This window comes from Protopterus annectens, chromosome 5.part0, assembly GCF_019279795.1.
Source record: "Protopterus annectens isolate FY-2018-M chromosome 5.part0, PAN1.0, whole genome shotgun sequence".
NCBI lineage: Eukaryota > Metazoa > Chordata > Ceratodontiformes > Protopteridae > Protopterus > Protopterus annectens.
In genome coordinates, this window is record NC_056735.1 from 557,840,741 (window position 1) to 557,868,088 (window position 27,348).

Genomic DNA, 27,348 nt, shown 5'->3' on the forward strand with positions numbered 1-27,348 from the left:
CAAAGGGATGACTATACACTTTTTGGCATTTAGCTTGAGGCCATGGCTCTGGCACCAGTTGTCTGTTTCTATGAGGCCCTTTTGGAGGATGCTTGTGTCAGCTGGATAGTCGATTATGGCACCCAGTTTGCAGTCATCTGCGAACTTGGTCAGCCACAGTCCTTCCGTGTTGGCCTGTACCTCCGAGAAATATATACCGAACAAGAGAGGTCCCAGGACTGAGCCTTGTGGGACGCCACTTGTAACTGGTTTGGAGTCTGACATGGCTCCATCAATTCTAACCATGTGGGTTCTGTCCTTGAGCCAGTTTGCAATCCATCTAGTGACAAAGGAGTTTATATTTAAGCTGGTGAGCTTATCTATAATGCCTGAGTGGGGTATTGCATTGAAGGCTTTTGCGAAGTCCAGGTAGGCTGTGTGGACCACCTTCCCCTCATCAATGGCCTTGGTGACTGTTTCAAAGAAATCAACCAGGTTTAAGAGGCAGGATCTGCCCTTAACAAAGCCGAACTGGGTAGGATCCAGTGTCTGTAGGTCCCCAATATCTTTATTTATGAGGTCCATGATGATCCTTTCCATAGCTTTGCAGACCAAGCTAGTCAGGCTTATGGGGCGATAGTTTCCATGATCCGTTGAGGCTCCACCTTTGTGGAGAGGGACCACTGTTGCTGTACACCACTCTTTGGGTACATATCCTGTAGTAAGGCTGAGATTGAACAGTAGTTTTATGTTTGGGTTTAGCTCTTCTTGGAGTTCATGTAGGACACAGCCCGGGACACCGTCTGGTCCCATTGATGCTGTGTTTTTTGCTTTGGAGAGGGCGGCTCTTACCTGAGCATCTGAGATGTCAGGGGGGCAGCACTCTGCTGAGATAGATATTTGCCCTTTTGGTGGGGAGGGGGGGGAGTTTGCCCTGAACCTGTCAGCTAGAATGTTGGCAATGTCTGTGGGTTCGGTGTATTTTTTGTCATTTTGGACTAATTCTGAGCATATCTGGGAATTCCCACCCAGGTTCCTAACATAACTAAAGAAAGCCTTGTGATTATCCTTAGTGTCCTGTGCAATTTTTCTCTCGAAGCTGGCATTAGACAATTTTATGAGTGCCCGTAGTTTTTTGCTAATACTGATCAGAAATGCCTTCCCTTTTTGGGATTGTGCTCTGTCATGTAGTAGCTTCCTCCTTCTATTGTATAGTTTGTTTATGGTTGGGGTCCAACAGGCAGGACGTCTGCCTTTGGAGGATTGGGTCTTGGTTTTATTTGGGATTGCATGATCCATGTATTCCTGAAGGTGTTCATAGAATGCGTTTATAAAGGATTCTGTGGTCTGGGCCGTATTTTCCACAGGCCCGGGGGCTTTGAAGGATTCCACCTCGGTTTTGAGGAGTTTGAAATTTGCTTTAGAGAAGTTTTTCACTGTGGTTTTCTGGGCAAGGGGTGGGGTCGGGATGTGAATATCCAGTGAGATTAGTTTATGGTCTGATCTTACCAGTGAGGGATACACTTCTTGTCTGGAGCATAGAGTCCCCATGTTGGTGATGATCAGGTCCAGTATGTTTTCCCCTCTTGTGGGAATGGTAACAAGTTGTTCCATAGCATTTGAGTTTATAAATTCTAGGAACCTTTGGGCTAGGGTGTTGGAGCTAGAGTAATGCTCCCAATCTATGTTTGGGTAGTTGAAGTCGCCCAATATAATGGTGTTTGGAGAGACCTTCATATTTTCCAGTGTTCTCACGAAGGCCGAGTGGGGTTCCTGGGTTTGGGAGGGTGGTCTGTAGCAGGCTATAAACTGGAAGGCAGTTTTACCCCCTGTTAGTTGCACATGGATAGTCTCTGATGCTTCGTGCTGTGCCACCAACCTGGAGGTGTGGGTATCTTTGACGAATATTGATACTCCCCCTCCTTTTGTGGTTCGGTCCAAGTTTTGGGGCAGAAAAGCATGGTATGAGGTATAACCTGGTAGTGCTGGGGTGCTCTCAGGAGCCTTGAACCAGGTTTCTGTTACTGCACAGATATCGATGTTCTCCATGCTAAGGAGAGTTTTGAGTGCATGCATCTTGACGTTTAGACTTCTGGCGTTGAGTAGCATTACTCTTAGTTTCTTATCCCTTGTGATACCTATGGAGGTGGGTTTGTCTTTTGAGCCTTTCCTAAAAAAGGCACTATGGGGGTAGCAAGAGCCTCTGCCAATATCAGAAAGCCCAGGGATGACAGGTGCAATCCATCCCTAGTGAAGCATTTTGGCTTGTCGAGCATGTCATCCCAGGCTGGCAGGCATTGGATCCCCTTTGAATGACACCAATACTTAAGCCAATTGTTGAAATTGATCATCTTGTCTTCATATTGTGGCATCATTCTTGGTGAGGGTAAGATGCTACTCAAGGTCAGGGTCATACCGGCCTGGGCTACATGCTCAGAGAGCTCCTCTATGTCTCTTTTCATGTAGTCCAGGGAGGTACATCTCAGGTCATTCACACCAGCATGGACAATGACTGAGTCATATTTGTACTTGCCTTGAAGTGACCTGAGTGCCTGTGTTATGTGGCGGATCCTAGCGCCTGACAGGCAGCTCACCATGACCTTCTCCTTGTTCAGCCTGGTGAGCGGGATGTCAGTGTGCCTGACGATAGAGTCACCTATTACAAGTGTGTCAGGTATGTTGTTTAGCCTTAAGGGCTGTGACTGTTCGGCACACTGGCTTTGTGAGCTATGTGTTGCACGTGTTTTGTTTTGGGGTAGCGGTTGCTTGGATTTCTGCTTTGGAGGTCTCTACTGCTTAGGCAGATTTTTATTTAGAGCCTCCGAGTATGTTTTTGTGTGTTTATGTGTTTGATTTGCTGTTGTGGTAGGTCTATGTGAGACTGGAATTCTAGTGAGTGTGGTTTCCTTCTCCTCCTGACTGGTTACGCCAGTACTGAGTTGAGAGAGCTTAGCCTCCAGTTTGGCTATATGGTTGCATCTCTCACATGTGTTGGAATTTGTTGGGAGGAGGAGAGGGTTGTCTGTGTACATGAGGCAGTTGTAACATTGCCTCAAGATTCCCAGATTCACCAGCTGGACCAGAGAGAAGATTGACAACTGACCTTTGGACATGCTAGCATAGTATTGGGAATTCCTTTATAATTGAAAAAAAGGGCCAATGGGGAATAAGGTACTCAAGAGGAGTTTGTGAGGGTGTAGTGCTTTTAATTTTTTAGTGCTGACTTATATAATTGCTTTAGTGAGCAAGTGCCAGATAACTTAAATGCAAAAACGACAAACAGTAACTTTCTTTCAAGTGAAACAAGGAAATAAGTACAGTAAGCAATGCAGATATCACTAGGGATCCACAGAAGCACTGAAAAGCCGTGTTTTAGGTGAAATTAGCGTTTCAGGGAAATAACAAGCAAACAAACAACAAGCATACAAACAAAGCTAGATTCAGCAGGCCTAGATCTAGTCTATGCTACAGCAAACAAGGTGTACCAATTTCAGTAAGAAACAGTTCAAATATGCAGGCACTATAAGCCTTTAACCAGAAATTCCCAGCTCAGAAGGGCAGAGTCCAGCCTCTCCTCCCATAAGAGTGCAGACCACGAACCTTCTTAATGTAAAATAACTGGCCTGAAGCCCAAGTGCTTAAACCAGAACTAATACACTTTTAGAATAACAGACACTGAGCCCTCAATCAGCAGTTCCCAACTTAGAAGGATGTAAGCTACCTGTCCTGCCACCACAGTGCAGGCCACAAACATTCCTAATGTAAAACAACTGGTCTGAAGCCCAAGTGCTTAGTTTATTTATTTTTTTCTCTGTAGTGTGATAAATGGTGTTCCAGTCTTGAAATATTCATTGTGCATGTTCAAGCCTTAAGTGCATCTTTCAATTTGTGTCTGTTCCTAGCTGAAGTATTAGTGACAACCTGTGGCTGATGCTCACTTTGAAAAGGATCGTTATGTTTAGGTGTTTGCATGTGTCATCAGCTTTTTGAGAGTTCCAATTAACAGAACCCCAGTCTTAGAGAACTAGATATCGCCACATTATACACATACAGCATTGCAAAAATTCCAGGCAAGGTGGCTGTTAGCGTTTAGATGAAGGGGTTAAAACAGTGGACCCAGAATGAATCTTTGAAGGACACACAAAATGTAAATAACAGGATGTGAATGGCTTAGTTGAGCTTCCCTGCGAAGGGTCTGATTGCTGAGATTACTTTGTAACCTTTCTTTGACATACTACTGATAAGCACATATGCAAAGTTCATAAAGTACTCCATTATGCTGGACAGAGTAAAGGCTTTTTAACAAACAATGAAGTTTACATCAATCAGTTCACACTTATATATGTTTGATACCATCTTTCTTTCTTTGTTACTGTTGAAAAAATGCCCTGTTCTTGTCACTCTCAAGTTGATTTTTCACATTAAAACCTTTTCAATGAGAGAAGGTTGGTTTTGTGCCTAGCCCCTTATTTTTTCAGCATATTGTAATATATTCGACCAGTGTTTCTGTATAATATCCAATACGCATTTCAAGTGGACTTTATTCATACATACGCATATTACAAAATGTAGGACGTCTGTATAGCTTAAAACAAAAATTCTTATCATTACAAACTTTGTAAATATTAACATCCAAGTAATTAACGTTGTAATCAGATGCTGAATATGTAAACTTCAAAAACAATGTAGTTGAATTCAAATGTTAAAAAAATTAATGTAACTTGGGCTCACCACCAGTCCATATAATAAATAAATAATTAAAAAAACCTGTAATAATGTTTAATATGCTCCTTAAAATAGAAGTAAATACATAAGGATTTTTCCAATATACCAGTAGAACATTTGCATAAATAGGTGCAAAAATAGTACCCATAACAACTCCATTTACTTGATGATGAAATTCTCCTTCAATAGATCAAGATGGCTGCCATCCTATAAGCAGTGTAACTCTATAGCTCTGCTACTCTCAATAATACAACAACCTTATCCCTTGGGAGATAAGTAAAATCAGTGATTAATAACCTCTTTTCAGTACTAAGGAACTTACCTGATGTAAATTTCTGCCTCCAGTTTTGGAAACAGAAGACCTTATCTGAAGGATTGACTCTGATCTTTTGTTCCTTACCTCCCTACTGCCTGCTGTCCATGTGGCCTGGGGCTCTTGGGCCTACACTCACCTGAAAATAAGAGAGATAAAAGGAGAAAAAAATAAAAAAGGAAAATCTTGATATGTCACAGGAATCTGATTCCATGGAAACTCAAAGCACTAAAGCTAAATTCTCTGCTATATCATCTGCAGAGAAAGATGTAATTCCTAAAAGGGCTAGAACTGCCAAGCAACAGGAAACTACAAAACCACCTGCTAAAGTGAAAACTGACCCTTCCAGCATGAAGGACTTAAAACTGGCCTTGCAGCCTATCCAAACAGCAATTCAAAGCTTTTCTCAGCAACTTAAAACTTTCAGGGAATCCATAGACAGAATACTCACAAGAACTGACAAAACAGAAGCAAAGGTATTTGACAATGAGATCAAAATTGAACAACTACAGAAAGAACATAAAATGAATGCTATAAATATTCTGGACATGCAGCAGAAATTATTGGACCTTGAAGCCAGATCCAGGCGCAATAACATTATCCTAAGAGGCATACCGGAACATATAGAGCAACTCACATTGCTTGAAAACATATTTGCAATATTTGCTATATTCCTGGATAAATCACCTCTCTCTGACCAAATAATAATTGAACGTGCGCATAGAGCCCTAAGACCACCATATGATAAAACCAAGCTGAGATCCGTTTATGTGAAGCTACTTAACTATCAGCTTGCAAGTAAACTGTTAATAGCGACTCGAAACAAAAAGTTTATAGAATGGAATGGGTCTAAAATATCTCTCTCATCTGATCTCCCTTCTCCGATTAAGATGGAACGACAAAAGCTTGCTCCTTTCTGCGCTTACTTAATTAAGAAGCAAATAAGATATAGATGAGATATCCCAATACTCTGATTTTTTATCATCTAAGGTCCAAACTTTCTGCTCAAAACAGTAAGGAAGCAACTGCGATTTTCCTCCAAGCATTTAAAGAATGTCTGGAACCAGCTTTACAAAAACCTTAACTTACCTAAAGCCTGGAGCGATGCCTGATCGCTAGCTTTAAAAAGGATCATTTTGTCTTGCTTCTGGTTCACTTTACTGCAGTGCAGAATTGGAGTCATCTCAGCGCTTTGAGCGGCCGTTTTGTAGTCCTGTTCCCTCGTGGTATCCTTAGGAATGCAGTTACAAATCTAAATCTCTACCATGTTGTTTGGTAGCCAGAGGAACTTTGAACCCTGCCTTTCCCATGGATCCATTGGATTCTTAAAGTGGTAGTTCAGTTCTGTTCAAACCTTGAATGATATGGAACAGATGTGTTTGTGTTTTAAGGCTCCACACCTTAGAGGAGCTCTGCCTTGTCCAGAGGCAATCATTGGGGTTTACCGATGTAACTCAAATATTAGCTGACTGGTAATTTGTTTTGGATAGATGATGTTGAAGATAAGAAGAGCACAATTCATGCATGTAGCGCTCTACGAGCAGTATGTCAGCTATTCTTTCACATCAGGCTTTTCTTGTATGATATTTCTAAGGGGGGTATCTTTAAATTACTGCCACCATAAAATAGAGCTTCTATCTCTGTATTACAAGAGCACACTAAATTAAGCATCTAATCTTAAATGTCAAGCACTGGAAAAGCCGATGGAACAATATGTTGCAATAAGCTTTGCAGCCGGCTCATCGAGCCTTTTTTTATGCTTGGCTGCTGTCTTTTAATTAACACCTTAAGGATTAATCAAGCTCATGCAGATCCTCTCCATAATGACCCCTGCACATGGAATTAAGCTCATTGCTTAGTCGATTTGTATTGTATATTTTAATCAGTATTGGGTATAATTCTGCATACCTACACATCATATCATTCTTTGTGGCAGTTGACTATTAGAGCCAATGGAGCACAGGGTATTTCTCACACTTAAATGGTGGAACTACTGACAATTCTTCAGGGATACACACAACTTGAGTCTGTTGATGTTTAATTTTTTCGTTATTTATAATCCAAAACAAAATGGGGCAATACTAATGGTTCTTACAGGACAGTTTGGGTAATTATCCTGCATAGCTGATGCTGAGGGTGCCATGATATGAGAGCACAGGTTTAAAATATAGATTCTTATGACCAAACTGCCTATGTACCCCCTCTGTTTTCAGGAAATATCAATTGAGTCACACAAATGGATTTTTATTATCACAGGATTGTAGTTAAACCTGTAGCTATATGCTATTTTTTCTTTTATTTCAATGATCTAGGACTATAGTATTTACTTAAATACTATCCCTGTCTCATAAGGTTTATTTGATACGTTAAGGGGATAGCTACTTCTCCCCATTAGATTTTGGTGGCAGCACACTTATTGTTGTTTAATCTTATGTTCTGAACAATAATATAGCTGAGTTATGAGTGTATTTAGAACTGCTTGGGATTGTTATGTATTTTAGATTCTGGTGTTATAGGAGTAACATTCTGGGATTTAACAGTCTCTCCCTTTGGGTGAGACCAAAGAATTGCTGTAAAAGGCTGTTATATCTTGTGTTATTCATTAATATCCCAGCCCCTTCTGGGCTTAGGGGGTGGTGGTTAAGCATGGGATTAAAGCAGGAAGGGATTTTTATACTTTCCCAAACCTTTTTGTTTCATTTTCTAAGAACGATAGATAGTTGTATATTCTCCATCTTTCATATTTCTCTTAATCTACTTATGTTTGCATGTAAATGTTGGATATAGAATCGTGGAACATCAAAGGGTTACAAGCATCCAATAAAAAAAAAAACTCTTTATGCTTCTGACTCTTTAATCCACATCTAATATTGTTTTTGTTCAGGAAATGCATCTCCTTAATCACCAATGGGACCATGACAGGGGGAGACCTTTGGTTAAGAAGATCATAGCTTCCAGGTCTAAATCTAATAGCGCAGGTGTTGCTATTATAGTTAAAAATAAATTTATGTATGACATAGTAAAGTCTGACTCAGATACTGATGGGAGGTGGTGTTATTTTGTTACGACTTGCTCTTTCCTTGACAAATCTATTTTAGTTATTAATATATATTCCCCATGTTCAGGTCAACAAAATTTTATTATGCAGATCTATAGCTTACTTGCGTTATTTCCTAATCACTACTACATTGTTGGGGGTGACTGGAACTCCATACAGGACCCAAAAACGATAGGACAAATACTAAGGCTAAATTCAATTTTTCAGCAACCCTGTCCTTATCAGAACTGAAGGATGATTTTAACCTATTCGATCCCTATATCTTTCTTAACGCCACTCATAAAAATAACAAATTCACCTTTTCCTCTAAATGCGCTAAAAGCTGGTCTAGGTTGGACTTTTTTTCTGATTTCCTTGATGTTCAATAACCTGGATATTTATTTTGCCAATAGCCCTAGAAGCCTTTCCGATCACTCAATGATTTCTCTCTCTATTCAATGGCAGGATACAAGATCCTCAAAGAACATACCTATTTGGTGGCGTGTAAACCCTAACCTTCTTAAGAAGGAAGAAATTCTCTCACAAGTTGAGTCGTATTTTGACCAATTTCTCCAATCCAGTAGCTCCATGCAGACTCCTTTAGACTGCTCTTGGGCTGCAACCAAGGCTATGATCAGAAGTTTTCTTATAAATAAAGCCTCATACTATAAGAAACTATTCAACAAAAAGGAATTAGATATAACCTCTAAACTCCATAAGATAGAAACTGAAATTTAGCAAAACCACTCTCCTGATTTGGAGAAACAAATGACTCTGTTACAAAAGGAATTTTTATCTTTGCAAGCGGAGAACCTTAACTTCCATGAGATTAAATCTTTGGCAAATTACTCGGATCTGGCTCAATTCCCCTCTAAATGTCTGGCCAGAGTGGTAAACCTGAATAGATCATCTCCCTTTATATCTGAAATTTCCTATCAGGGGAAGGGTTACCAGAATACTACTGAGATTATTAGATTATTTGAATACTTATACACTCAGCTGTACGGTCTTACTGAAAATTCTCCTAATAAAGAAGAGTTACAGTTTTTTTTTTAACAATTTAAACTTCCCTAAACTGACTGAGAATCAAAATAAACTTCTAGATCGAGAAATTTCAATGCAAGAAATTATTGTGGCTATTAATAGTCTTAAATCTAATAAATCACCTGGGCCAGATGGATTTACGGCCGAATTTTATAAGTCATTTACTTCCAAAATTTCTAAAGCCTTGCTTCTTTTGCATAACAATATTGCCACCTTTGGTTTTAAGGGCATACACCTGAATGCCTCTAGAACTATCTTTATTCCAAAACATAACGCTGACCCCAAAAACCCCTGGGATTATAGACCCATTTCTATTGTTAATATTGATATGAAGATTTTGGCCACAATTCTAGCTAATAGACTGAAGGTAGTTATCTCTACTATTGTTTCACCTGAACAATCTGGTTTCATCACGGGCAGACAAACAATTGATCACACTTTATCTTTAGAAGCTATGATTTCTCTTTCTTCTCTAAGTAAAAGCCCCCTTTATGCTCTAGCTATTGATGCATCCAAGGCCTTTGATTGTATTAGCACAGAATTCCTATTCGATAGTCTCCCTTTCTACAACATACCAAACTCGTGTATTAACATGATCAAAACCCTATATTCTAGTGCATACACTATTTTACAAATAAATAAACAGATATCTAACAGAATTAAAATTCTCAACGGTGCTAGGCAAGGCTTCCCCCTCTCCCCATTATTATTCAACCTTTACATTGAACCATTATTCCTTTTAATTAAACAGAAAACATTTCATCACACACATTATCTTTAACACTAAACTTTATTTCTCTGCATACACAGATGACTTAAACATTTATTTTACGCTCCCCAGATCTGACCCGATTAAAATCCTATCCTCCATTAGCACCTTTTCTAACCTGGCAAACTACAAACTCAATAGAGATAAATCATTAATTTTCCTGATTAATATCTATTCCCCATCACCTAATATATTCTCTAATACAGGTATAAACATTAAACAACAACTTCACTATCTAGGTATATCCTTCTCTCAGCGGAATTCCGCTCATTACCAGGATAATATGGCTAAATGTTGGTTGAGTGTCCAGGGTGACATAAGCAGATGGGCCATACTTAAGCTTCCTTTTTTGGCCAGAACGGCAATCATTAAAATGACTATACTTCCTAGATTTTTGTATATATTTAATGCAACAACGAGTATACTACATAACAAATTCTTTAAAAATATTATATCTCTTCTTTCAAAATTTATCTGGGCTCCCAAATCTGTCAGGATTAGTTATTTGAAACTTACTTTCCCTAAGGAACAGGGAGGTCTGGGTTTATCTGACTTTAAAACATATTATGAGATAATCAATGGAAGTAGAATACTAAATATTGCCTCCTACAATAAAGATCACTTTCTTTGGGCCCCTGCTTGGGTCGTGCTGTACAATAACTATGTCAAATCTTTAAACATAAACCCTGCTGCTTTCCCCTTCCTGAACAAAGAAAATTTAGGCAATCTTAAATTACTAAAAGGTATTAAATTTAATATAAGGTCACTTGAAAACCTCTTTAGTTCCTTGAATCTGATTCATTCCTTTAATACTCTGCAACCACTACACCTCAACCCTAATCAAGGATTGAATGGGCATATGTTAAATCTGGAACAATACCCCCTTCTCAAGAACACTACTATTTCCGATCTCTTTCCTTTCAAACAACAGTCTCTTTCAGATTTAAGAACTAATTTGAATTTATCTAAAAAATATACAATTATATTAAGACAAATCAGAGAATTAGTACATATTTACTTGGAACATTCCTTGGTTTCTGATAAGGATATCTCAGCCTGTAAAGCATTGTGGAACCTGTTTCTTATTAAAAAAAATGATCTCAAATGCTTACAAAGCTATTATGGCATTTAAAATGCATAATGAGCTATGTTTTACCAATTCTTGGCTAAAACTTAATCCCTCTATTACCCATAATCAGATTTCTAAGGCCATAAAAATTAGTTCCAGACTCATACCCTAAAAAAAACTTAAATATACACAGCTCATGATAATGAACAATGCTCATCTTACTCCTGACATACTCAATAAAATTTATCCCAACTACCCCCCTCAATGTCAATTTTGCCCTAACCAAACTGATGATATTTTACATGTTTTCTGGAGTTGCAAATGCACATATAAGTTATGGTGTGCTTTGAGAGTCTTACTGGAGAAAATTGGATATGAAAAGTCTACTCTTTCTAGGGAATTTACTATACTTCATATTCCACCTCCAGGTTTATCCGAGCGGAGTTATAGATTACTGATCTCTATTTTTATGCTAATTAAATATTATATCTCTTTGAATTGGAAAAATAGGCATATATTATCGTGGGAAGGGTTTAGGACTCTAGCTATTAAGCACCTCAAAGCACATAAATAATTACTCCACAACATTAACCACAAACTATTTCTCAAAGAATTTTGGAGAATACTTTTCAAACATATTTTAAAATGATTACATGTTATTTTATGTAATACCAATTGCTATTTTGTTTTCTCTCTTTATTTATAGATGGGCAATGTATAAATGTACATAGTTTATGCTGTTTTTTTTATATTGGTATTGTATGCTGTTTGTTGCTTTTCTTGTTGTTATTATGTAATAAAACAATAAAGAGAACTAAAAAAAAAAAAGAAATTCTCCTTCAAAAAAGAATAGTTGTTATCTAAAACACATCTCTAATACCTATAGTCATTGGACTAGTAACCATGTTAGTTGGAAAAAAAAAATCCAGTGTAGTGAAGGGACAATTTGTAAGAATATCAAAATTGGTAAGTAATGACCAAGATTTTTTAAATGAACTATATCTGGTTATGAATATGTTTCATGATAGAGGAAACCCCCTTGGATTTATTAAGCCACTTGGCTGATTAAGTAATTATTAGAAGAGAAGTATATTTCAAATCATTGTTGGAGGGTGGGAGTTGCAGAAAAGTATTTGATAAAGACAGACAAAAGAATTTTTACTGAGCAATGATATTACCCAATATGAATAAAGTGTATTTGAAATGTGTATGGGATATTATAGAGCAGCACTGGTAGAATATATTACAGTTGTGTCTTTCGGCTTTTCCCGGTTAGGGGTCGCCACAGCGGAACTCCGGTCTGCTAATGATTGGCAGTAGATTTTTATGTGCCGAGTTGCCGGCCCTGACACACAACCTTCAACGAAGCTATGCCCATTCACACATGTCTCCACACAGAAGATGCTCTAGCTGAGAATCGAACAGGATGACGTCTTACTGTGAGGTGACAACGCTACCGCAGCACCACCACCGCAGGTCAAATGTATTACAGTATGATGAAAAAACGAAGGTGCTAGGTTTAAAACCAACTTTCTTGCATAATAAAGGTTTTAATGTGAAAAAATCACCTTGAGAGGGGTAGGAATAGGACTTTTTTTATCAGTAACAAAGAAAGAAACATGGTGAAATGTGGTAGTTGCAAATTCTGTAGTTTTATATGTACTTATATATGTATGTATGGTGGGTAATATACTATAGTGACATGATTTGATAGAATTATACCATGTCCTGAATTTAGCAACTGTAAGAGTAAGGGAGTAATTTATTTGGCTAGTTGCGTCACATGCCAAGCATATTAGTTGACAGAGAGACAACATAGTGCCAGAATATATGAACACCTTAAAAACATTAAAAATAAAATATCAACAATGCTTTATATAAACATTCTTTAGTATGTACTAATTTAAAAAAAATCCTGTTTTTGTCTTAGAAAATGTGAAAAAAATAATTTAGGGATGGTTATTGTGAAAGTACACTTGAATACAAAGATCTTGAATGGCAGCTGTTATTAAATACAGAAACTATACCAGGTATTGACGAGTATATTTTTTTGCGACTATCCTAAAAATGAGGTCAGCAAAACCGTGAGTTTAGTGTAGTATTTAATAATAAGCATTGCATACATTTAGAAATGTTATTGAAAAATGTATTCAGATTTTTGTGTATAGTTGAGCCAAGGATTTTAATTTATATGCTTGATATGAATATGGAGATTTGAGTTGTCACATGATGGGAACATGTAATATTAAAGGGAGGGTTTATTGTAAATATTCTTGGTTCTGAAGATGTCTTATTTTAGATAAAAGCACTTAACCAAGTGTTGACCAGTTAAGTGAAGTGGCTTCCTTATTATTGAACTTTTTCCTGTGATTTCATCTTCGTTAGCACAAGTTTGTTTTAAGTTGTTTTTTCCATGCTATGGCTGATATTCCAAGACATTGTTTAGGTTAATAGTTCGTAGGAATTCATTTTGGGAGGAAAGCCCTTTTTGAGCAGTAGAAAGACTTTGGCAGATTTTCATAAATGGGACACTTCCAGAATCCAGGGATATATTTTTGATTTGTTTGAGGATAATGAGTTAAATGTGTTGCATATATTGCGTAATCATAGTGAAAATCTGTCAGCACTATCATCTCTCAGAGTTACAAGATTTCTCAAACCTTCTGTTCACTTGTTGCAGTTTAACATGACAGAAGTAAAATTTTCTGTTTTCTTGAAATTTTTTTGATGTATACATAAAATTTCATGACTGTATTTGCTTGTTTGCAGGAACGAGACATGGAAACAAAACTACAAGCTCTAGAGAAAGAAAAACGAAGAAGTGAAGACCTGGAGAAGAGACTACAAGAAGAAACGCTTCATCGGGAAAAACTCATTGAAAAGGAAGTCAAGCTTCGAGAAAAACAAAGAGCACAGGTAGCATAAAATTTTGTGCTTGAAAAAAGTATTAACATTTAAGCAGTTTCCCTTCTAGGGCACAGAGCTGTCAAAAAGTCTTAAAAAATCGTAATAATAAAGTAAGGTTTAAAGAGTAAATTAAATGGCTACCAACTAAGACAGCTGTTTCTAAAAGATATTAAAAACTATGAAACTGTTCTACTACTGTTCCATAAGATTGCTTTTGTGTGCCTTTCAGTCATATCTGTAGATTACATGTTCTGTAGAACACTTTGTGACTAAGCAACAAACCTGTGAAATAATGTTTAGCACCATGACACAAAAGCTGCTTCTGAATAAAGTCTGAGAAACTCCTCTGATGTGTAAAGCCAGACCTGGAACCTTGAAGAATATTTACAAATGTCCCTGTACTTATCACATTTTTGTTGACATGCCAACATACACCATCACTGAATTGAGTTACACAGGTAGGCTTCATGTCTGGGCACCTGTAGTCTAGATGTCATGAACAGCAGATTCATTAACTGGCTATGGGCAACACATCCATTCCATATCACTAGGAACATGTAAAGTGAAATCATTGCAGTTTACATTCTTATGGGGATTAGGCACCTCAAAAACTTAAGCTGGGTACCTGCATTAACCTCATCACACTTCCAGACATAGATGCTGATAAGAGAAATATGGGCACTGGAAGGCAGAAGACATTAATTTTCATAACCTTTTCTGAGAAGAAGTGGGCATAAAATAAATGTAGCAGTATTGGATAGCATTCTTGTCTTTTACAGGATGCCAGTGCACATGTGCACACACACACACACACACACACACACACACACACACACACACACACACACACACACACACACACACACACACACACACACACACACACACACACCTAAGGGCAATTTAAAACATTGTCAGTCAACCTTCCTACATTATATACATGTATGTATATGTTTAAATATATCTGTATCTAATTTAGCTAGTTATACAATATATATATATATATATATATATATATATATATATATATATATGCATGTATATGCACATGCACACATTTGTATATATAGGTATGCACATGATCAAAATGATGTGAAGCATAGATACTAATACATTTGGATGATTCCAGTATGTGCTTAATAAGGATAACAAGATGAAATTCCACCACATTAGGCAACTCTGAAGTGTGTACTTATGTGCAGATCTATAACAGAGGTAGTACTACAGTAATACAAAATTATTGAGAGAAAAAGGGTCACATATTTCACTTGCTTAATAACTAAGTAATACTTCCTTGCTTATTGGCTTAGTAGTACTAATTTCTCACAGCAGCTGCTTTTTGTCTATCATATGCATTCTTGATTTTCATCCCTTTTTGATACTGCCAGCTTCACAGCAGGAGATTTTTTTCTACCAGTTTGCTGGGGCTTGACTGTTTTCAGTGGCAGCATGGCTTCCCTAAGCCCTTTCTATCCCCATAGCTATGAAATTGTGCAATGTTTCCTTTGTTTAACTCTCCTGGACAAGCATCTGCAGTCAGGGCCTATAATGATGACAACAGGTGCTGTAGGATTGGGAAAAAGCTTGATCACAAGGGATGACTTAGAAATTTAAGTCTGCACAAGCATGTTGCTTTCCAGGAGTATTGTCTAATGAGCCTTGTGATTGGCATCCAAGCTTTTGCATGCAATGTAATTCTGGTTTAGCCCTCACATATCTCCCTTACACCTGTGGAAGACCTATACATGTGCCAGTGTATCAACAGGGCCAAAAAGATTTCCAGCGATCCAATGCATCTTGCCAATATTCTGTACACTCGCCTCTCATCAGGCAAGAGATACAGAAGCCTGCATTGTAAGATTACTAGACTAAATAACAGTTTCTTTCCACTATCCATTAGACTGTTGAAATCTTGGTAAAAACTAACCATGAGTCTGTCGAAACACTTAACCACTTCTGTTATATAGCTAGCCTGTCAAGTGGCTTATTTTATGGATGTGCAATTACAGTGTGCAATACTAAGGTAGCTCACCTACCACACTGAAGGACTGGAAAGTGCAATATACAACCGTGCAATAATTTGGTCTAATCATAGATATGCTGCTATTGTTTCAATTTTACTTTGATAATATTACCTTCATATGGCCATGATGTTGCAGTGGTTAGCGTTGTCGCCACACAGCAAGAGGTTCTCTTGTTTGATTCTCGGCTGGAGTGCCTTCTCTGTGGAGTCTGCATGTCCTCCCTGTGGTTGACTGAGGTTTAAAGACATGCAGGTAGGTGTGTGCGAGAATGGATGTGCCTTCCTTGAACGTTGGGCATCGGGCTGGCAACTCGGTACCGTAAAAATCCACTGCCAATCATTAGCAGACCGAAGTTCCGCTGTGGCGACCCCTAACCGGGAAAAGCCAAAAGACATTATTTACCTTCATATTGTTCCTTGTCTTTTGTTCTGGGAAGGGTGTGGGTCACTGTGGTCCTACTTTACTTACTAATCGCTACTTCTTAAATTTCTACTGTGATATTTTATTCATTTTTCTCTGTCTATATGTGCCAACTGTTTCCTGTTTTGAGAACTAAGCATTGCTACACTGATGTGTAGTACTGAATGACAATAGTTTTCTTTGACTTTGACTTACCTTTGTCACCCACACAACCAACTCAAGCAGGTGTCTGTGACACTAATCATATTTGGATCACTTGGGTTGTAGTCTTAGACATTAGTAGAGCTATTATCGTCTTTGTCTCATCCTTTTATGCGCAAAATAAAGCCATCTCTATGTAAACTCTGTACTTTGTTTTTATTTGGTTCTTACTCTGAAAGATGCTGTTCATTTGGACTTTAACTCCCATGAGATGTTTCTGTCACATCCCTTAACATCTTTCCTTTTTTTCTCCAGGCTGTGTGCATTAAATCCTTTTGATCTACCTTGAAAAAATGGATTATGGTATATTACAAATGACAGTGTGAATGTAAAGGGATGTACTGTTACAGTGAACAATAAATGATCTGTGAGTGAAGTCAAAGAAAAAAAAAATGTGCATTAACTATCTTGACAGTTATAGAAGACAAGAATGAGGTGGAATTTATAAATATCTAATTGCATTTATAAATTTAGCCAGGGTAGGTTGGCACAAAATACATTACAGTCTATGCATATCTTTGAATTTCCACAATATGTGAAAGGTGCTTGTGATTGAAGACTGCGGGACAACAGTCAAAGGTGTAATTATTAATTAATCACATCAGAATGATTGTATGAGCAGAGACTTATAAAGGATAATGAAGAATTAATTTGTAATTATGCACATATATCTGTTGTTACCCTAGTGTAGGGGTCAGTGATATGACCCAGAAGCACGATTCCAGAAGAGTGGAACATTTTCACTGACTCTTCCTGCACTATGGTTTATGCTTCTGTGAAGTACAAACAGTGCATCATGGAATTTAAATATTGTTAAATTGCTTGCTAAAAATATTTAGAGGAGGTTGCAATGATTCTAGGGAAACTGTTTATCCAACATTGGTATGACCATGCTTTTAGAAGGAATTGACATGTATATTTTAATAATACTGAATTTAACCTTCCAGATGTGCAGCTCATTCATAATTATTTGGGTCATGTGAAAGTATGAGTAAAAAGCAAACCCCTTCAAAACATATTCCTGCACTCACACATACACAGACACATAAACCATAAGCTGCATTGGAATTATTTAAAATGTGCTGCCACAGAAATGTATCTTACAGGGAATGTCAGTAGTCAAGTCACCATCCAACCACACTTCTTCAGATTGATCTGAGACTTTGTGATGGCCTTTGGGAATACCAGAACTTTTTGTTTCCTTTGATGTGTTCAGCTTCTTGTGTAAAAATGCATAAGTGAAAATGGCTACAGCTCCTCCCGGCATACTGTGTTCTTTATATTGATCACTGCTTCAGTAGCATTAGCCTTATGGGTTATACTCTGCCAAGGACATAACAGCCGGTCAGCTTCCAAAGCTTTAGGACAACTTCCATGTTCCTGAGCTGTCAATCAGCTTTAGCTGAGCCACTTGTACTTCAGACCGCTCATTTTTTTTTACCCCAATCCCTCTGGTGTAGCACCTACAGTCACTGTGGGCTAGGGGGTAATACGTCTTCTGCGATTGTTGGAGTCCCCTCGGTGGACAACAGAGAGCCACTCTTGTCGATCCTGGAGAGGAAACAAGGGGTGTTTTGCTGTTGTGTCAGAATGCTGTGCCCATTCTTAGGGAAGCACTGGCTGCCACTAGTAACACAATTTACCCCATTTTTCCTGTCAAAAATAAACCAAATATGCATCTACGCCTCCTTTTTTCTTTGGATATGAATAGTTCACTGGGACTGGCGCAAGGTTTAATTCAAGCTATTGATCATTCTTGTAGATTATTTTCTGGTAAAGAAAAGAGGGATGCCTCGCTTCCTAAAGAGAGTCAAGACTCTAAATCTGAACAGGAATATGTAGGAATGGATTCAAGGTTTTGTTCTCGGATATGTTTACAGTGGGAGAACACTGAGGTTTCTCACTTCCTTATAAAATATTATGAGTTATGAGTTGTTACAGAAGGATTTTCCAAAGCTTACACCCATTCTTCCTGTCCTGTCTGCTTTAAAGGGTGTGTGTCTTAGTGCCTGCAATTTTCTTGATAGTCACCAAGTTATCTCTAAAAAAGACATAAAGTTTGTCACTCTGACCCAACAGCTATAGCCTTAATTGACTGCACTGTTACTAAGCACCTAGTTAATTTAAATCATACTCTTTCTAATAAGGATGGGAAAGTTATTGATAGGTATGGGGGTAAAGTGTATACTTCTGCAACTCTGATTTTCGGAATTTTAAATTGTTAGGCTTGTATATTAACATTTTTTCTGACATTGTGAAAGTAGGAAGAATGTTTTATATATAGTTTCTTCTTGTGAAGAAAGAACTGCTTTAAATAACTTTGTTTATTCTATTGCACAGGTCATTACTCAATATTTGCAGTGTGTGTATAAATTTGTTGATATTTCTACCAGGGCTGTGGCCACTGGTACTATTTGAAGAAGGTTTATTTGGCCGCTTTCTTAAAACCTTCCAGATTATTTAAAAAATGAAATTTTAAATTCTCCCTTGGATAGAGGTTTAGTATTTGGCCCGTCTGCTGCAGAGCTGATCAGATAGTGTGATGAAAGAGGTAAGATGATCCAAGGAATCTCTAACATTGTTCCGCCCACCTTTTCCAAATTGTCCAATGGATTTTCTTTTTCCTTACCCAGTTTTACAAAAAAAAAAAAAAAAGTCTGGAAAGAATTCTGTTAAACAGAAATTTAAGAAGTGGCAAGGGGATTCCAACAATGGTTTCAGACAAATGGATTCTGATGATCATTCAGCAGGATTACATGATCTTTCTTCCTTAAACCTGTTTGTGATAGTGCCCAAACTGATCTTTATTTCATACAGACTTCAGGTGTTTCTTATGATTTTGTGTGTCTGGATCACATAATCAATTTTTCATTTAAATAAATTACTTGCTTATTGTTTCAGGGTCTTTTTTTTAAAGTGTAAAGAGTCACTCTCTCTTGGATGAGAGATCTCTTTTAGAAGCTGGGATTCCAAGAGATTGTATTCCTGGGATGTCAATGGATCTCATGGGATCTGTGATTCTTATGATACTCATGAAAAAGAACACACAAAAAGAGAAATGGTTTCTGAAATCTTTTGATCCATCATCAATTATCCTTTTTAAATTTTTCTCATCTCAGGACTGGGGTTTTGTTTTTTTGATGGAGACAACAGATATTTTTAAATCCAGATCTCCCCTTCTCCTCCCTGCTCCAAAGCAGTCAGTCACCAAAGATGTTTCTGATATTGTTTAGGGAGCAGTTTTTAGGATGGATAAAAGTGCAAGGGGTGTGGCACTCCAAGGACAGATGCAACTACAAAAAATAGCAAGGGAATGTTTTCCCTGATCAACTCACTCAACCCTCTGAACCATCTTGGCCCCAGAACCTCTTCAAGTGGTTATAGACAGTACCAGAGACAAGTGGTACATGAGCAAGCAAGGGTAAAACAGGTTGTAATGCTTTTGCAGACTAGCTATGCTAGCTTGTGATGCAGGTTCACAGCACAGTCTCACTGTACAGTCATCTTACATTCCATTAGAGCAAAATTGTGTGGCAGACAAGCTAAGCAGGTCCAGATCAGACCATCATAAATGGAAAGTAGATGAAGTCGTTTTCCAAGATTTAATCCTATTGTAAGGAGTTCCTCAAGCAGACCTCTTCACATGCCAACAACATAACCAGCACCCATTCAGAGCTAATTGTTCTCTGGTTTTAGAGTATTTATGTGAGTTACTGTCCTATGGCCTTTCTTATTCCTCTGTCAGGGTTCATTTGTCAGCCATTTCAGCATGTTTGCCCATGTCAAAATTTTCTTCATGGGGTTTTGCATAAGAAGCTTACAAGTAAACAGTTGACCCCTCCTTGGGGTCTTAATCTTGTGTTAGAGAACCAGCTAATCTGACTAACTTGAGGTTCTTAATATGGAAAATATTTTTTCTGATTTCTCCAACTTCTGGAAGAAGGGTATCTGAGTTGCAAGTTCTTATGGTGAGTCAGCCCTACCTCTTTTTCCAAAGGGACAGGGTTTCTTTGAGAACTAATTCTTCTTTTATGCCTAAAGTGTTATCTGAGCCAAACTGTCCATGTCTCCAACTTCTTTCCTAAACATAAAAATGAGGGAGAAATGATACATTGGATGCCCACAGACAATTCAGGTACAGAATTAAAGCTTCCATATCTTCAGATCAATTGTTAATTTCTTGTGAAGGTAAAAAGGAGAGATAACCTGTGTCAAAACATACTATTTCCAAATGGTTTCCTAAGGCTGTCACCTTTAGTTATAGTCAACATGACAAATCTATTCCAGGCAGGGTCAAGACCTACTCTACCAGGACCTTGGCTTCATATATTGCTTTCTGGAAAGGGTTATATTCTAGAATTATTCTTGAAGCTGCTACTTGGCCCTCTGTGCATACATTTGCAAAACACTATAAGCTTGATTCTTTCTCTAGGTCTATATTAAGTTTTGCTAGAACCATTCTCCAGGGGCTCCTGGACCCTTCTCCTTCCTCCTCCCAAATACAGTTATCTAAAATAATTTACCCATATAGCTAAGTTTACTGCAGCAGTAATTGATATGAAGAATATAGTACAGTTGTGTAAGTTAAACTTAGCATAACAGTAGATGTTAGAATGATCACTGCTGCAGTAGCAGCTCCCTCCATCCCCTTTGTTTTTTGATGTATTTATTTTTTCTTATTCCTGGCATTGTCCTTTCAGGCCTAAGCCTCCCTCTGTCTACTAACAGGAAAGTTCTGAAGGGTTTTGCACCTAAACGTGTCTTTTAGTTAGCACAGCTCAAGCTGCCTGACAGTTTGTGTGTGTGGAAGGAGCCCTCAAGCTTTGGAAACTGGCAAGCTGTTACATCCTTGGCAGGATAAAACCTATATAGCTAAGACTACTGTAACAGTGATCATTTGAACATATACTGTTATGGTAAGTTCAACTTGTACAACTGTACTGCATTTGTTGATGTCCTTGGAAGTCATAAAGCAATAAAACACTTAGAAAACAATGCAGAAGGCACCCTAGTTCTAGACATCCTTTCTCCTTGCTGCATTGAAACTAACTTTTATAGCACAATCGTAAAACACCTTAATTTCAACTTATTTTCTTGAAGTTTTGCAAGTTAACTCTGAATGTCCCAGTTTCTAATACTAAAACATACATTTGCACACATATATAGTTTATATACATTTCTGTTCTTTTCCAGTAGGGTACACATTGGACATATCCTTCAACCTCAGTACTGTACAAACCCTATTCAACACACACTTCTGTAACAGTTATTTAATATGGGACTACTTCATTTTGTTGAAAACTCATTTCACTGAAAGTCAGTTTCCTGCGACCAATTCACTGAACACTTACTTACTGAAAACTCATTTCACTGAAACTCATTTTGTTGAAAGTTAGATATGGCCTTTTCCCCACTGTAGTGTGATCCTGGAGTTAGTATATAAAGTAAGGGGGGTGGGGTGGGGGCACATCCTCCCACATATTGTAAGCATTTTAAAGCATACAGGTGGATATTTACAAGTGCAATTGAATAACTCTTTCTAGAAGACAACATATAACCATACTATCCCCCTACACCCCCCTCACTATATATACTAACTCCAGGATCACACTACAGAGAGGAAAAGGCCATATGTAACTTTCAACGAAATGAGTTTCAGTGAAATAAGTTTTCAGTGAAGTGAGCTTTCAGTTAATTGGTCCCAGTCATTTGAGTTTCAATGAAATGAGTTTTCAACTAAATGAAGTAGACCTGTTTAATATGCACATATAATTCTGCATAAATCATATCAATATTCGCAAATGACATAGAATTATTTACAAAATTCTACATAGCAGGGCTCACAGTGTATCATTTCTTCCCAACCCTTGAAAATTCAAGCTAGTTTTTCAAGTGACCCTTGAGAAATGTTGCTAGAGGGGGTTGACTATCTGGGAATACCTCACCCCATTCCCTGTCTTGAGAGCCCATCTGCATTGACATTGCTAACCCCACTGTGGTGCTGCACTGTCATATCATATGCTTGCAACCCTAGGCTCCACCTTAGTAACATAGCACTTTTCTGGCTGGCTCAATGTAGTCATGTTAAGGGATTGTGGTCTGTAACTACAGTGAATTTCCTTCCATACATATAAGGCTGAAGTTTCTGCAATGCCCACACTATGGCTAGACATCCATTTTCTACAGCTGCATAGCATTTCTCCTTGGGTTGAAGCCTATGACTGAGATATACTACTGGGTGCTCTTCTCCCTCTGAGGAAACGTGGCTAAGTACAGCCTCTATCCCATGGTTTGAAGCATCCACCTGCACAACAAATTATTTGCTGTAATCTGGACTGACTAAAACAGAGGGTCCTCCCAAAGCTCGTTTAAGCTTCTAAAATGCCTGCTTACATGCTGGAGACCACAACTTATCTGGCCTGTTTTTCCTTGTCAGGTCTGTGAGGGGAGCACCTATGGTACTATAACTGGAGACAAACTTTCTGTAGTACCCTGCTGTCCCTAAGAATACCCTCATCTGCATTTTTCTTAACAGGGACAGGTCATGCCTGAATGGCTTCCAGTATGGCAGGTTTTGGCCTGATCTTACCACTCCCCACTCTATGCCCCAGGTAGGAGAACTCTTGCCATACCCACCTGACATTTGCTGGGCTTAATGGTCAACCCTGCCCTCTGTTGTCTGCCCAGCACCTCCCTGACATGCTGAAGGTGCTCTTGCCAGGAATGGCTGTAGATGGCAATATTATCTAGGTAAGCAAGGGCAAAATCTCCTGCTCCTGCTAGAATACAATGTACAAGCCTCTGGAAAGTCACTGGAGCATTTTTCATCCCAAAGGACATCTTTGTGAATTCATACAAGTCAAAAGGAGTCACAAAAGCTGACCTGTCTCTAGCACTGGGGGTCAAGGGCACCTGCCAGTAACCCTTGGTAATATCAATAGTGGTAAAATACTTAGCCCCACCCAGCTGTTCTAGGGCTTCCTCTGTCCTAGGCATGTGGTAAGCATCTGACTCTGTGTGACTATTTAATTTCCTGTAGTCCACATAGAACCTGGTGCTGCCATCTTTCTTTGGTACCAGCACCACTATGGGGGCTCAGGGACTGCTGGACTCATGAATTAATCCTAGTTCCAACGTTTCCTGTATCTCCTCCCTCAGAGTATGTGTGACTCTGTCAGGTACCCTATAAGGGGCCTGATTATTAGGCCTTTGGGGTCCTGTATCCACATGGTGCTGCACCAGGTGGGTGCACCCTGGTTTCCCAGTGAACATGTCCCCGAACTCCTGTAACACTGATTGGATTTCTCGAACCTGGGTAGGGGAGAGCTGCTGGGACATTGCTACCCCTTCCACTGAGGTGTCAGTTTGAGTCTCACTGAGGAGATCAGTCACCAGATCCCCCTATGACTCCTCCTGCCATCCACTGCAAATACACAGCACAAGGGCCTCCCTATGATGGTAAGGTTTCATCATGTTAATATGGTACAATTTGTGCCTCTGCCTAGTAGTTCTACCATGTAGTTAATATCACTGACCTTCCTTACCACCTTGTAGGGTCCCTCATAGGCTGCCTGCAGCTTGTTGTTTCTAACAGAAATGAGAACCATTACCTGCTGCCCTACAGCATACTCTCTAGCTCAAGCATGCCTGTCATACCAGACCTTTTTCTGTTGTTGGGCTTCTGCCAGGTTCTCCTGGGCCAAGCCCACGAGTTCCCCGAGCCTTGTCCTGAGGTTTAGGACATATGCCACAACAGACTTCTTGTGGGAGTCACACACCCTCCCACTCATCTCAAATCAAATCTAGAGGTCCCCTCACCCTATGCCCATACAACAACTCAAAGGGTGAAAAAATTGATTCCTGGGGCACCTCTCTGTAAGCAAACAACAGATGGGGAAAATATCTGTCCCTCTTCCTATTAAACTGATCTGCAAATGCCTGTATCATGGACTTGAGTGTAGAGTTTAACCTGTCAACAAGGCCATTAGTCTGTGGAAGGTAAGGGGTGGTCTTTAGGTGCTTCACCCCACAGTACTTCTACAGATAAGCCAGCAGGTCTGACATGAAATTGGCACCTCTGTCATTATTTCTTTTGGGAAACCTATGCTGCTGAAAATCTCTAACAAAGCATTTTCCACATTTTCTGCCTCAATTGAGGACAGAGACACCACTTCAGAGTATCTGGTAGCATAATCTACTACCACTAGGATGCACTTTTCACTGTGGAACTTCGGGTACTCAGAGGCCACACAATATCCATAGCTACCCTCTGAAATGGCTCCTCCATCACAGGCAAAGGCATCAAAGGAACGTTCACCTTGTCTAGCTTTTGCCACTTATCACAGGTCCTGCTACATCTCTGGAAATCTCAGGCCAATAAAAGTTCTGCATAATAAGTCTCTTTGCATGTTTTATGTCCATTTGACCAGCAAAGACAATATCATGGGCTATGGCTAGAAGTGCCAGACTGTAGGCTCTGGGCACTAATGTATTCTCTCACCTTCTAGCACTCCCTCAGGGGTCCACTCTCTAAACAGTAACCCTTTGTCCCAGTATTCAGATTCTGCCTTCCCTTGAGAATCAAGTGCCTCACTAGCTATCTCCCTCAGGCCTTGTAATGTAGGGTCTGAGAGCTGAGTCTGTCTCAACTGTCCCTTTGTAACTCCTCCCAGCTCCCCTTCCACAGGAAGTCTGGTATCCCCTGACAGTGGTGCCTCACTGTCAGCCTGGCTACTGCTGCTGATCTCTGCCCTTGCAGTCACTCTGTCCAAGGGAACATCAGTACCCACAAGCAGCTGTGTTTCACCTTCAGTCTCACTGCTGCAGGGTAGCTCCCTCCATGAAGTAACCACCTCATCAGTCCTGGCTGCAAGTGTGCGGTCTGTCTGGGTCTCCCTCAGGTTACAAGACCCACATACTTCTCTCCAAGCCTGACTGTGTGTAACTGCATGCACACAGGGTACTGCATTATCAAAATTATTCCCTATCAGGACATCTGCAGAGATATCCTCAAATACACCTACTTGCTGGCTTCCTTTTCCAACCCCCAGTTTAGGTGTACCCTAGCCAAAAGTATTTGGAATGAGGTCTCTCCTTAATCTTTGACTAGAAGAGACTGCCCAAGCAAGTAGTGCTCCTCTTTAACCATTGCAGGCTTCACAATGGTTAGGTCAGAGGCTGTCTCTCTCTTAGCAGTGGCCACTTTCCCATCCACTAAGATAGGATATAACCTCTTGTGGTAGTTTGATACCCTTGTTTTCTTGAGAAAACTTACTGCTGGCATTTTGTCATTCCCACTTACTGGCTCTCCCACCTTTTTTCCCCACCTTACCTCTATGGACATCTATATGCTACATGGCCCCACTGGTTGCATTTAAAACATTTAACCCCTTGGTCCACAATGTGTACCTGGACTAGTGACTTACCCTGCTACTGGCAGACTCTGTTGGGGCAGTCTGGGCTGCTCACCATGGGCTCCCTTAGACCCACGAGCAGCACTCAGTGTCCCTTTCCTGTGCAGTGATGCCCTGGTTGCTAGATATAGGGCTCCCTTCTTCCCCAACTCATCTGCAGTAGTGCATTGTCTGTCAGCTAACCAGATTCTCATGTTTGCAGGCAAAGTGCTAAGGGCTTGTTCCCTTACCAAAAGTTCTGCCAGCCCTTCAAAAGTGGTGACCTGACATCCACTCACCCACCTAAGTTTCAGGTGTTAATTTAAAGCATTCTAACAAACAGATTTTGACTGTATTATAATTTAAGCAATCAGTATCAGACAATTTAGAAATTGCAGTTACAGCTTTACCATGGAGTAAGGGGGTCAGGAACTGTAGCCATATCCCTTGGTCAACATTATACTGTTTACATACCCTCTCAAAGATATGAATGAAACTATCAAAATTATCCCTCTCTGTAAATTGTGGAAGAAATGTACTGACCTTTATTACTTCTGGGGTTCAGTTACTTCCCTTCCCCATTACCTCCATGACACTGGCGAAGAGTCAACATCTCATTTTCATGTTGCCTCTGCCTCTCCTCCTCGGCTTCCAGGCATCACAGTTTCTCATTTTCCTCAGCCTGCAGATATCACAGTTTCTCATTTTCCTCAGCCTGCAGATATCACAGTTTCTCATTTTCCTTAGCCTGCAGATGTGGCAGTCTCTCTGCTGCTTCTATTTCCAAATGCTTGGCCTCCAGCTTAATTCTCTTTAACTCTAGATGGACTTTTAAGTCCACTGTGGAAAGGATGAGCTGTCCATTTTCTGAGAGTTGTACATCTCCAGGGCCAGCCTGGTTGTCCTCCTGATCGTTGGTCTATGATGCAGCTTTGCCCAAAGCTCCAATAATTTCTGCCTTTCTCAGGTTGGTATGCACCAGTCCTTTAGCCCAGCACATCTCAGCCAACTGGCTCTTTGTCAGCTTGCCATACTCCTCTGCTGACATGCTTGACTGCTCCCTCTGACTAACTAAGCTAACAAAAAAAATAAAACAATTGTGATGTTAAACTCTGAATGTTCACTGTGTGGCTGAGTGAGAGTACAAACAACTTCAGTGACCACTGGACATAGGTCACAGGAATTCAGTATCCACACAACTACAAGCCAATTAATTTGTGATGTGGCTATCTCACCACTGTCAACCAATTAATATGTGATGCCCTGCACTGGCCCAGTAATCAAGGAGCATCAATACTCACCACTGGCAACAGCTAGGGGACATACACATTGGAAGAATGACAATTACACACACAGTAAAGTGCAATTTCCCTTAAGTGCACAGAGATACCAGAGTCAGTCTGGGCTGGTTTCTGCCTCTATCTCCAGATCCCCAGTACGACTCCCCAATGGCACAGCTATAGGGTTG

At 39.4% G+C, this 27,348-nt stretch overlaps 1 protein-coding gene across 1 annotated transcript in view; it reads left to right on the forward strand.

Moving 5' to 3' along the window:
• Positions 1-27,348, forward strand: part of PHLDB2 (pleckstrin homology like domain family B member 2) — a 1,258,236-nt gene that overhangs the window by 1,173,541 nt on the left and 57,347 nt on the right. The window contains exon 15 of the mRNA XM_044072445.1: positions 13,706-13,852. Coding sequence (XP_043928380.1) covers positions 13,706-13,852 — 147 coding nt within the window. The remainder of the gene's footprint in view (positions 1-13,705; positions 13,853-27,348) is intronic.